The following is a 12,991-nucleotide window of genomic DNA, read 5'->3' on the forward strand; positions in this document are numbered from 1 at the left end:
AACTAAAGCAACAGTTTTGCCATGAGTGCACAGTGAATAAAAAGGTTGGCTCAATGTCAGAAGCCTTTGTGGTGACTTTTCAAAAGAGACTCTAGGGTTACAAGCTGTACAAATGGAGTGTTTGTACCTTCAAGAGTGCTTTGTAGTACTCATATAAAATGAGCGAAATATCCAAGTTTGAGAAAAACTCAACTAAAACATATGCTGTGCGCCTATTGAGGATTCACCTCAATACACCTGTACCCTGTAAATATCATAATGATCACATCAAATCAAATTTATTACAGTTACTGTTATCCATGATATTTTGTATTTGTAAGTCATGAGACAAGATTTTGAGATAGATTTTAATAGAGCTGTGAATCTCTTAGTGAAACATTTAGCTGTAGTGGCAGGCTTCTAGTGTGGCGGGGTGTAACTACCTGCCTGTGTTCAATTGTGACATTATATTTCGTTTTCAGTGCTACTCTCCCTCCCTCCCTCCCTTGTATAGAATGTATGGTTATGTTTGTACCAGCTATGCATGTACCTGGTAAGATTAGTTTAACAGATGAATAGATTTTGAGTATGAGTGTTTAAAACAGCTAAATGGATGTTAGTACAGTCATATTTGTAATTAGACCAAGATAGAAGTTTGTATTGTAGGATACCCTAATGCCCAAATATGGATTGAGTCTGAAGTATGATTGACCAGTTGATAATCATGTTACTGGTGACTGCTTGGCAGACGTATCAGCATAAGGCTGCATGATAATAGCTATGTATCTAAATCTCGATCTAAATACTCTAATAGAGTAGTCACATGATTACTTGCTGTGTCATTATGGTTTTCCTATCACTGCCCATGATTTCAGTGGCTATCGCAGTCTCCCAAATTCTAAGTTGCTTGACCTTAGACCATGGTACAAAGGGGAAAAGAATGTGGGATCCGCCTGGCATAATAATGAGTATAATAGGTGCCTGAAAGTATTGAGCATAATATTAGCATAATAAGCAGAACACTTGTGCATTACCATAAATTAGACTCTATTTAGGCTGTTTTGGGTGGGTAATAAATCTCATATACTCCACCTTGTTTTCTAATATACTCCACGCCTTTAAGCACAATATGACATATGCTCAAAATCGGATTTGTCCAATCGCTATGCGTTGTTCACGTGCAGTGATTTAACGAGCGCGATTATTTAGTCACGTGAGGACGCATAGTTGCCATGGCGCTAGTATTATCGTAAGAAAACCAGCCGCTTTTGCCGAGCCTACAGCAGAAACAGCCATGGATAAGGTAAGTGATCTGAGTGTAATGTGAAATAGAGTCTAAAGCAGTTATACGGGCACAATGTGGAGTCTATGAAATTTATAAACCCTCAGGCCCTTAGTAGCGCCCTCGCTTCGCTCGTGCGCTACAGCCCGGGCCTTCGGGTTTATAAATTTCATAGACTCCACATTGTGCCCGTATAACTATTATTTCTGCTTATCAAAATACATATCACAGAAAAAGATCGATATACTCTAATAGAACAGTCAGAGAATAATCAGGTAACTGACTGTTCTGACTGTTCTATTAGAGTATATCGATATTTTCTGTGACGTGCATTTCGAAAAGCTGTGTTTCAGCAACTTACTTTTTTCTCATAAAGTGCAAATTTACTATGGGAACTGAGGTATAAATATTGAGCATAATTTGAGCATAATAGGCAAAATTTTGAGCAGTGGAACATAGCATAATAGGTAAAATAATGAGCATAATTGGCGGGCAGGTCCCTACTGATTGGTGTATTGTATACAACTTAAATGATTGCACAATGATGCTACTTTTCACCAGGTGGTAATCATCTTGCAGCCAATTTTAGGAACATGTGTGTATCACATGTTTATCACACACCATCTGGTAGTACTATCAAACATCACTGACATGTATATGTGAATTTAGACTGTATTTAGGCTGTTTTGGGTGGGTAATAAATCTTCTATATTCCACCTTGTTTTCTAATATACTCCATGCCTTCAGGCACAATATAACATATGCTCAAAACTAGGTTTATCCAATCAGTATGCATTTTTCACATGCAGTGATGCAACGAGGGCGCTTAATTTTGTTGTGTGAGCATGCATAGTTGCCATGGCGTTAGTATTATCGCAAGAAAACCAGCCACTTTTGCCAAGCCTGCAGCAGAAACAGTCTTCGATGAGGTAAGTAATGTGAGCATAATATAAAATAGAGCCTAAAGCAGTTATGCAGGCACAATGTGGAGATTCGCTCGTGCGCTACAGCCAGGCCTTCAGGTTTATAAATTTCATAGACTCCACATTGTGCCCGTATAACTGTTATTTATACACAACAGGCATCTGTTGTCCATAGCAAAGTTTTCTCTGGTATTCATATACTAGGGCTAGCACTATACAATTACAACACAAACCTCTACTCTAATATAACACACCTCTACTCTAATATAACACACCTCTACTCTAATATAACACACCTCTACTCTAATATAACACAAGTTTATGATCAAACTACTCTAATAGAGAATACACTTTATAGTAATATAATATCAAGCTACTCTAATTGAACAGTCTTTCTCTGCACATGGTTTAATGCTGTATGTATTATATAAACCAACCATGGATAATTTTTTTTGTCATTTCAAAAGTAACAAATTCTAACTTTTTTTACTTTTGTAATAAAATGCATTAGAAAAGTTCTAACTGGGAGTCACTTTCTTTCTGGGATTTATAGATGTATTTTGTATAGTATAACACATTGTACCATGTTGCAACAATAATTCAATATCATTTCATAACACGTGACTATTGAAACACATGTTTCTACCATTGTAGTAATGATGAGATGAAAATTCTGGAATGTGGGAACGACCATGTTGTGTGTATAAAATGTAGTCAGTCAAGAAAATTATTTGCTACTTGCTCTAACAGTAAAGTGTTAAAGATTTGGGATACATCAAGTTTCCAGTGCTGTGGTACAAGGTATGCTCATGTAGTACTGCATAATGTATTGTGTTGAAGTGTTGAAGTGTGAAAGAAAAGGTCATTCATTTTTGGTCACACATCTAATTCTAGTTATGATTTAACACATTTTACTCTGCCACTCATTTATCCCTTTATTTGCAATAGCCTGAACGATACGACAAAATCTGAACAGGTACCCTTCCATTATAATAGGATCCTGAATAAAAGGTCACGTAATAAAATGATAGTTTATTTATTCCATCCTTTTTGCATTGCTTTTCCAAGCTAGTGAGTTTTTAGAGATTTATACATTTGTTTCAGGGGAACAGCAATACAATCAGCAACTCACTGATGAAAGATCATCTGATCCAGTAAACTTGCTGGTTCCTAGCTTTGTCAACAATGATGTTGTCACATTGACTGGCTCAAATTTAAGCAGTTCCTTGCTCCTGGGAGATAGTGGGTTCCATTATTTTATGCTCATCAGCAGGGGTGGAGTACAGTACTCCAAGGTGGGGAGTCATGTGGAGTGGCTGTCTGTTAGGAAGCTTTTATAATCAACTGTACAGCATCTTAGTGTGCAGAAGCATTCCAATGCTATGAGGAGTCTGAAGGTATGCCCACCCCACAGGAGAATTTGAAATTTAAATGTTTTGTGATAAAATCTGAGAGCATTTTCAGACATTGAGGCACTCAATGGAGACAGATTGAGTAAATTGCAAAGCAGAATCAACTTATATGTTTCTGTTGAATGTTCTATTAGAGTAGTTAGGTGACTGCTCTATCAGAGACATGCACTCCCTATACTGGTTCACATAGAATTTCATTCTTGCATAACCTTTAGCACAAATCCTACTAAGTTGGCTATTGAGTAAAAAGAAGTACAATAGTTGCTTCTAGGCAATGGAAGGCATTGGAAGACACTACCCCTCCACTGTACAAAGTGGGGGGGGGGGGGGGGGGGGGGGGGGGGGGAGGGAGGGGTGGCAGTTACCCTCCCCACTCCTCAAATTTCTTCGCCCCTGTTCAGCAGAGATATGAAAAATTGGTTACATCAGGTGACAGATGAGAATCAATACCGAGTGCTGTTTCCTTTGATTCCCAACCATGTCATGTATATGTATGTGTGATGAACAGTACTAGTGATACACTGGGTTTAATAGTAAACAGTCATTCTGACTGGGTGTAGTCATACATGTTTGTGTATCATGTATACTTATACAGGGTGGTATCTAAAAGTGTTACAGCAATCTGTTTTACACAAGATGATTCTCTTATTTTGGTTGCAGATAAAACTGGAGATGTTCACAGGTACGTATCAATGATATATTTTTCTCTGTTAATGATAGAAGTGTATGTCTAATTGTGTACCAAATGTCATTTTTAAAATGTGAAAACATTAAAACATTTATAGTAAAATTAACTTGGTGTGGAAAGGGTAGACATTAAATGTCACAACACAAAACTACTGTTTTATGCCACAATTTTCCACTAAATTTTAAAGTAAATACTTAGGCTAATATCATAGTATAAATATTTCAAGTGGGACTATTTTCGAGGTTGAGCAATATTGTAATAAAAATTTGCAAACAATCCCAAATGTAATATACATATGGCGGTGTAAATATTTCAAGGATAAGTTTTTTGCTGTTACCACCCAAAGGCCAAAAACTCAAAATTACAGAAAATTTTCATACGGTGTGGTATGTTGTAATTGTAGTTAGCAGTCAGGTAAAGTTTGGTGGTTTGATTAACAAAGAATTGGATTTAATATCAAGTTTATAGATTTAATAGCAGTGAAAATTTTGACCCTTGAATATTTGTATCCATACTTACTGTTGTTGTGTTGTGTTGCTGCAGTTATTCCACTGATGACATAGGCAAGGAAAGTACATTTTTGCTTGGTCACTTATCCATGTTGTTAGATATGGTATGTTCTTATCTCTACTGTGTTGCTTGTCACGAAACGTTAATCTTATTTAATAACTGTATATCACAATGGAATTAGTACAATATCATAACCCACTAAAATGTGTGGAGCATTATTATGTTGATAATTCACATGTATGAACTACATGAGCCACATGTGTACCAACAAATATACACATGTTGTAAGGTTCCTACAATAAATTTGGTGTGTTAAAATTTTGTAATACATTAATTGAAATTGAAAATGCATACTTTAAAGAGTAAGGAATACATGAATTTGACCTACATATATCACATGTGTGTGTTGTTACTATTAAGTGATCACCATGGATCAGAAATATGTTATTACAGCTGATCGTGATGAGAAAATCAGGATCAGTCATTTTCCTAATGCTTATAACATTAAAGCATATTGTCTTGGACACACTGAGTGAGTTTGTGTCTTGCACAACTTTCATATGACATTACAGTAACTTTCACACTTTTTGTGAGGTGCAAAAGTTGTCTTCATGAAGTTTCATGTATTGAGGGAAAGTTTCAATCGACAAATTTTTTTTTTGATTTCATCTTAAACTATTGAAGTATTTCCATGAATGCTGCCTGTGTAGCTAAGTATTAATAGATTCTAATGAAAGTTAAAGAGCACTGTTTGAGTATTTCAAGAAGACCTCTGTTTACCCGATGAGAATGGGCCACTTGTACTGTCTTCATCTCTTACCCGACTCACCACGTTCATGTACTTTGTTTTGTCTGTCACCAGTGTAGAGGAAGATAAATCTCTACTGGTACAATAGTAACATGATGTACAGCTAACCCTCACACACACCAAACACCTTGTCTACACAAGTGGCTTGACACTCACAGCAGGCACTGCCATACTTTAAACAATACTTTAAATTGTCTGTTCTACTGTATTCAAACAATACCATTTGTCACACTTATATAATCACTCACAGAACTCAATGTATTACTAATGTATTAGACAGTAAATTGATCATATCTCTGGAACCCTTCAAGATATCAAGCTGAAATTTTGACACAAGATAAATAAACATCCAGTGCCTCATTTTAGCTGTAAAACAGAAAATTGACAAATGTGCCCAAAATTGGGTCACAAATTTAATTTAGGGAGGTTTCCTATACCTGCAAATATACTATTGGACATTTAATCCCTATTTCAGTTGTGGGTATAGACTGAAATAGGGATTAAATGTCCACTAGCATATCTGCAGGTGTAGGCAACCTCCCTTTTTCCCTACTTTTGTTTCTAATCAAATTTATAATTCCTAATTTTCCTTATACTTGTTTTTTTTTTTTAATTTTTAGTAACATTATTATGACTGGTGAACTGTCCATACTGAAAGAAGAGCACCATAGATAATGTTGTCATCTGGATGCACGTCCCAGCTACAAATTACTGACTTGAAAGTGAAGTGGCCATTACGCTTTGCTTTTAACTATGCTCAGCCCAATTAGTCCGGTAGATAAAACTTGTAACCGGGAAAAGAATGGTATCAGAGAAAGTTTGGTATCATTTTAAAGCTCTTTTCTCATAGAACAACATATCCAAAGTCCCAAAAAATCACCCTTGGGAAATTTGTTTTATCAGTTTAAAATTTCCAGGTATTTTTAATCAGTATGTGCAAAGAACAAGCAGCTGCTAACAATAGTGACTGGATCTGCAAGAACCCCACATGTCAGTACTAGTTCATTTTTTTGTATTTCCATTTTCTTTAGATAGCCAAGGAATGGTAAACTGAAGTTTCAGCTCTAGAAGCCAAGCACTTTTGAAGTAACAGTACTACAAAGTGGTAATAACAAAACCAAAATCAATTTGTACAGTGACAATATAGAATATAAACTACAGGCACTTAATTAAACGGTCACAACTTACGATTGCAGTCCTCTATCAAGATGCAACTTGCATCATCAGATTCTCCATGAACAGGTGAATCCATTGCTGGGTAAGTTTTGTCTTCCATGCCCTCCTACAACCGTTGCCAGGCAAAATTGAGAACAAAACTATGGTGATCCGCTTGTTCAACACAAGGCAGACCAATGCTCATACTTTTTGTCTCCTTGGGGGTACAGACATGAAACAAAGATTTACAAACTCCTATTGCTTTGGGGATCATGATGCTATCAAGGTTTTTGCTGTTAGTACCTTCCTTCATTGAGAAAGAAGCGCTCAAAAAATTCCAAAATATTTCACCTAATGGCATTGCATTCATAAATCAGGGGGAAATCGTGGCACGATTACACATGAAACTACAAATTGTGACTATAAACTATAGCTACATGTATGACAACTATGATATGACTATAACAACGAGAGTACAATTATGGGGAAAAGGAGAAGTCATCATCCAAACCTTGTCAGCCCGATATCATAAAAATAATCCTGGCAGCATGAACACACTGAAAGTTGTTGATGTAAGTTTCTCCTAGCTACTTTGGATGGAACTACGATCAGTAATGGGTCTAAGAATTGATCTCGGAATTGATGGTACGAAAGGTGTCCTTACCCCAAAAGATTCCACAACTAGTGGAATGAAACGACCTCCTCTTAAAAGCTATTACTCTAAACACTGAGTTCAATAGCAGAGACTTGTTCACAAATGATCTGTAGCTTTTTGTGTTGATAAATTGTGACCGAATCTGCAAGAATCCTACATGTTAGTGTAAACCTAATTTTACAGTAGTTACCTATAGAATGCAGGAGTTATATTTGATCCTGATTATCAACATGGCTATATCCTGCCTATTTTGGTGTCTCTGTCTGCAGTACTACTCAGTTTGCATATAATTTCCTTCTCTGCTTCCTGTGCTGCCCATGGGGTGGCTGCTGCAGCTGGATAGGTGGCTAAGGATACTACTAAAGCATCTGGCTCCTATGAAAAAGCAGCTAAAGAAAATTCTGATCTTTTAACTAGCAAACTGATGTGGACATGGTGTGGCCGGCTAATAGTTTTACTCAATAGGATGCCTCACTCTGCTGCTGGCATTTACACCAAATATAGGTAGTCACCTATCAGTTGCAAGCTTTCTTGCACCTTTTCATTTGGAAACAACTGGCCTAGTGCCTGTCTATAAGATGCTAAAAGACATACTGTAATTTATGGTTGATTTTATTCTGCAAAGTTACAGGGAAAGCATTAGCTAAGACTTCTTAGTATAGTGATAATTGGAAGGTGTTTTTCAAAATGATAGCATTGTGCACAGTTCTCCTTCACTATACGCAACAAAGAAAAGCTGCACATTACATACATAGGTAGTCCTGCAAGCTAACATGTTATGTATGTGTAAGGTAGACAGTTTATGTCTCAACCTCCCATTCAATGATAAGAAGCTACTGCTAGCTCAATGCATTCTGTTTTACTTAAAGAGCTACTTAAAAGCAGTTAGTTTTGATTACATGCCTTCTGCACTGCAGCATGTTACTGATGCTAGCTCCTAATCTCACATCCTCCTGATTACTTGAATCATAGAAGCATTAGTTGAATCATAGAAATTTTAGTTTCACAAACCTTACTTGGATCTCTGAGCAAAAGCTAATTGTCTGCAGCTTTCTTTACAACAGCTGTGTCGTTATCAGTATTGAGATTAAAAAAATATTTTCAAAACTGCAGCACTCTCTTTAAAGGGTTTGATGCTACAGTATGTGCCTTCGTCCTTTATATTGCTCACAGTTTGCCTCTCTAAAGACTGATTTAAATCACAGGTCCTATGGTGCCATCTTTTGCCATAAAATCATTCTGGTCATTTGATATTGAAGATGCATGTACTGAGTCTCACTTACATACTCTGATCTTAAGAAATATTACACACCCTTGCTCTGCAGTTTTATTTGAAAATGATAAAAAAAGCATGATCAATATTTTGATCATTGTGCAGCTATAACAAGATCGGTGCTTATGGTTACATACGTAACTACATTTTTTTATGAATGCATCTCACACACACAAGCTAACGTTTAATGCAATCATTCACTTATTCTGAATATCTGTATATTAATGTACTTATCAATATTATTCCCCTCCTCTCCCCTTACAAGAATAATAGAGGGTGATAGTAGCTAACCATGGCTTCTGAGCCTATGTACATAATATTATTATGGTCATAGTGATTATATCGTTATCGTGTTCTACTGTATTCAAACAATGCCCAAGTATATAAGTGCATGGGGATATGATGGCAAATGATGCAATGTGCGTAGGGAATCTGATTGTATAATAGTTAAATCCCTTACTATGGTTCCTAGGAGGTGAAGTTGATCACGCATTTACAGTAACACATTTGAAAGACGTGTACTTAGCGGCATGGGTGGGTATTTACCTTGAAACATCCAGTATCGGAGAGGTACTCATACTACTGTTGACAAACTTTGTGCCAGCCATTTTTGAATTAAAATCATTAATTTTATGTAATCTGCCATGTACAGCTATCACAATATACTTTGTTCAGTTTTCCAGTAGGAATGTGCATGATTATACAGATGTATTGATATAAAATTTACCATTTAAGTGATACCAATATTGAATATTCATAAGGACCATCAAAGAGACAACACTCAAACATTACTAAGACAAGGGACTCCGTACTCACTAAATCCATTAACAGTGGAGCCCTAGTGTATACACCAATGGGAGAACATGCCCTACAAATACAGTGGATAGCTGATCAAAGCAATGAAAATCCCAGACATGCAACCGTGAAGCAAACCTAAAACTACCAAATACTCATCCCTCACTTAGTGGACAAAAGAAAAGCCAAAGGCTTATAAAAGATAATAGCTTCATGAGCTAAATGTGATGGGTGATCTAAAAGTTGCATGTTCAACCTCACAAATGTGCTGGCCATATACATGAGATTTGGTATTGTCATGTTTCTTTAAGACAAAATATAAGAGATGAAGTTGTTGAAGGAAGCAAGAGGATTGAAAGTTTACTGTTATTCCTTTTTAGAGGTAAAATTGTAATCATAGAGGTTCACAGGAACTTCAGAAACTGTCCTTCATAAGTAGGTTAAATGTAGAGTGTACTTTACATGGAGGGTCCTTTATGCACTGCATGTACATGTACAAACTTATTTTCACCAGCTATCACTTAGACTTGCCAATTCCAAATTAATGCATATGCACAACCCTTGTGATCCATTTTTCCTCAAGTATCAATTCAACAAGTAAGCTGTAGCTGGTGATTACTATACTATTAGACACCAGCTGTCAACTGTTTCTTACAGAAATTACATGCAAACATTTAAACAACAATAAAAAAAATTCCCCAAGATGGATCTGAGTTTTTTGAGATTTTGAATATGTTATTCTCCATTAAATTTCACACAGAATGATATACCAAAACTTCTTTTATACCATTTTTTCCGGGTACATGACTTTTTTTGCATTTGACTACCGGACTAATTATGCAGTGCTACAAATGAAGGAGAAGCCCTTCTCCAATCAATCCAGTCACCATGAAAAAATGCACCCCAAATACCAATTACTGACTTGGAAGTGGCCTCGCTCTCAGCAATGTTCAGCCTATTTCACAACATTACAAACAGTAGGAGAAGTGCCTCTGCATGTCACTATGGAAAATATAGACAATTACTGTTTACAAACAAAGGGAAGCCATTGCACTAGTGTGAATCGACACCTTGGGAAAAAGGTAAGTACAAGATGTGTGCATTCTACATATTGCAGTATGCCAAAAAGCATGTCTCTGGACAAAGCGACGTAGAACAGTGAAAATATATCAAGCCTTATTGTCTGGAGGAATTAGTCAGTCAGTCAGTAGAAAATTGCACTAAATAATAATTTTTAAAAAATTAGTAGCAACTTTTGGCAAATGTTTCAAGTTGTACTGAAGGCACTTTTGGGCTTGACCAATAGCTACTGCCAAGGCGCCAGGAAGGTATTGTGAGGCCAGTGATATTTTCGACCAGAAAGGCCCAAACCTTCATGATCCCTAATATACAGTACTATTGTACTGTATGATAACTGTCTACAATATGACTGTACATACATGCAGGTCAATTTGTGCTGTATGGGTATGGTACTATTTTTAACCCAAAAATAAAATTTAAATAATACCTGCAGTAATATTATTCAATCAACAGTGTAACACAAGTACAGTAACTAAAGCTCAGCTTTAGAGAAAATAAAACATGACAATGAGAGTGAGGTTGACAGACTAATATAGCACAAGGTACATCTTGAGACAACACCTAGTGATGTATGTGTGATGTGGTTTAATATATGAATGTGGAACTGCAGTTAAGGAGACTTCTGCTCAAAACCAGCCTAGAAGTCTCAGGACTATGCAATGACTTCACTTTTCAAGACTGCACTTGTACAGTGCCTCAGCCCATTACAATACATACAGTGAAGATAATAGCTGCCTACTTGTGTTTCCTGTAGGCATAACATCCAACTGCTAAAATCACCAGTCCCACGACAATGGATACCAATACTGGTATCTGTATCAGTACATTATATGATGCCATCAGTGTGGGCACAAAGGACTAACTGTTGTCCTTTGTTGCATCCCATTCCTATCTGCTCACAATGCAGAGCTGTTGATTTACGAGTTGTCTGTCATTGGCTTCGTGTGTTCTCTGTCATGTCAGAATATATGGAGAATTGTCTGTAATTTTATATCACACCTTCAACAGTTGAAGCATATCGGTAGATTGATTACAGGTGACCCTCATGTATTGTTCTCCACATGTAAGGGTGGCACCATTGATGCAATGTATAGAAAAGTTACAAAACGTGTGAAAAAATAGGAATTTTACATCACTTGTATAAGCTGTACTGATCCCTACTAGCTTACACTTCATGTATATGTCTATACAATACCTGCAGGATACTACATACGTTGTATGGAAAAGAAATTAAAAACACTGTTCTGCTGAATCAGATGTGCATAATAGTCACACCATTACAGAAACAGTTAAGACACTTCATCCTGTAGTAGATATAGAAGACTGCATGAGAAACATGTTGAAAAGTCAGTTTCTGAATTACCACATTCTAAGACACAAAAACTAGATCATGTGCAGAATTCTTGTGATGACAACCGATGTGACTTATCATCATCACCACCACCAGCTACAGCGGATCATGAGTCAGAACAATGTAAAGGTGTGGTAGACAACAGTAATGATCAGGTAGATCATGAATTAGAAGATGAAGTACCTATTAAGGTGTCTTCAGCTCAAGATAAAGAAATAAGAAGAATAGCAAGATTGAAACAACTGGAGAGGATGAAAGCAATTGAAGCTGCAACATCTAGACAACAGAGATATAACAAAAGAGTAAACAGCACAAACCCTATGAAAGTTTCATCGAAGAAAGTGAAGTGGAAAAAAGATTTAAATGTCTATCACATTTATAGTGATGATTCAAGTTAGGTATACCTTATAAATCATTACTTTACCTTTATATATTTATAATTATAATTTATTTGTTTCTGTAAGGCATTGCTGGATGTGTAGCTTTCAATGAAACATCAGTGTAACTACACGTGTACATTGTTCAACATGTATATGTTTGACCCTAACTTCATTCCACAAAAGAATTAAATCGAATATTAGCTATAGTATAAGTAAAGGAGTACTTAAGAGGCTAAATTTTATTTTTATGTACTCTTGGCTATAGCAATATCTATAAAAAGTTTATTTTAGTCATTGATGCTGGTGTCCATGGCCTATGTCAACAAGAGCATTGGCCTGGTAATCAAGACACATATTCAATGCCTGGTTATGCCAATTTGGTGTTGGTGTTTCTCCAGTGTATCCAGCTATATATGTGACCAGATTTGACAAAACCAGGCTTCCGCACACATCCAATTCTTTAATTTGAACATGATAACTCAGTATGCTGTTGACCTACAATTTTGACACAATGCACATTTTGCTATAACAGGTCCAAATTTGAAACTGATAGCATACTCCTACATTGAGTTATGGTTTAAATTCATAAATCTGAATGTGTGTGGAAACCTGGTTTTGTCAAATCTGGTCGCATATATAATGGGGATCTGGTTAACTGGGGAAGCAGCCCACCCAGTTGTAACATCAATGGGCACCTGGT

At 36.4% G+C, this 12,991-nt stretch overlaps 1 protein-coding gene across 1 annotated transcript in view; it reads left to right on the plus strand.

Moving 5' to 3' along the window:
* Positions 1–11,826, plus strand: part of LOC136261916 (tRNA (guanine-N(7)-)-methyltransferase non-catalytic subunit WDR4-like) — a 69,696-nt gene extending 57,870 nt beyond the window's left edge. Inside the window, exons 2-6 of the mRNA XM_066056011.1 lie at positions 2,839–2,985; positions 4,192–4,278; positions 4,828–4,897; positions 5,248–5,326; positions 11,762–11,826. Of these exons, the coding sequence (XP_065912083.1) occupies positions 2,839–2,985; positions 4,192–4,278; positions 4,828–4,897; positions 5,248–5,326; positions 11,762–11,811 (433 nt within the window). The 3' untranslated portion in view covers positions 11,812–11,826. The remainder of the gene's footprint in view (positions 1–2,838; positions 2,986–4,191; positions 4,279–4,827; positions 4,898–5,247; positions 5,327–11,761) is intronic.
* Positions 11,827–12,991: the final 1,165 nt, after the last annotated feature.

This window comes from Dysidea avara, chromosome 7, assembly GCF_963678975.1.
Source record: "Dysidea avara chromosome 7, odDysAvar1.4, whole genome shotgun sequence".
NCBI classification, from domain to species: domain Eukaryota; kingdom Metazoa; phylum Porifera; class Demospongiae; order Dictyoceratida; family Dysideidae; genus Dysidea; species Dysidea avara.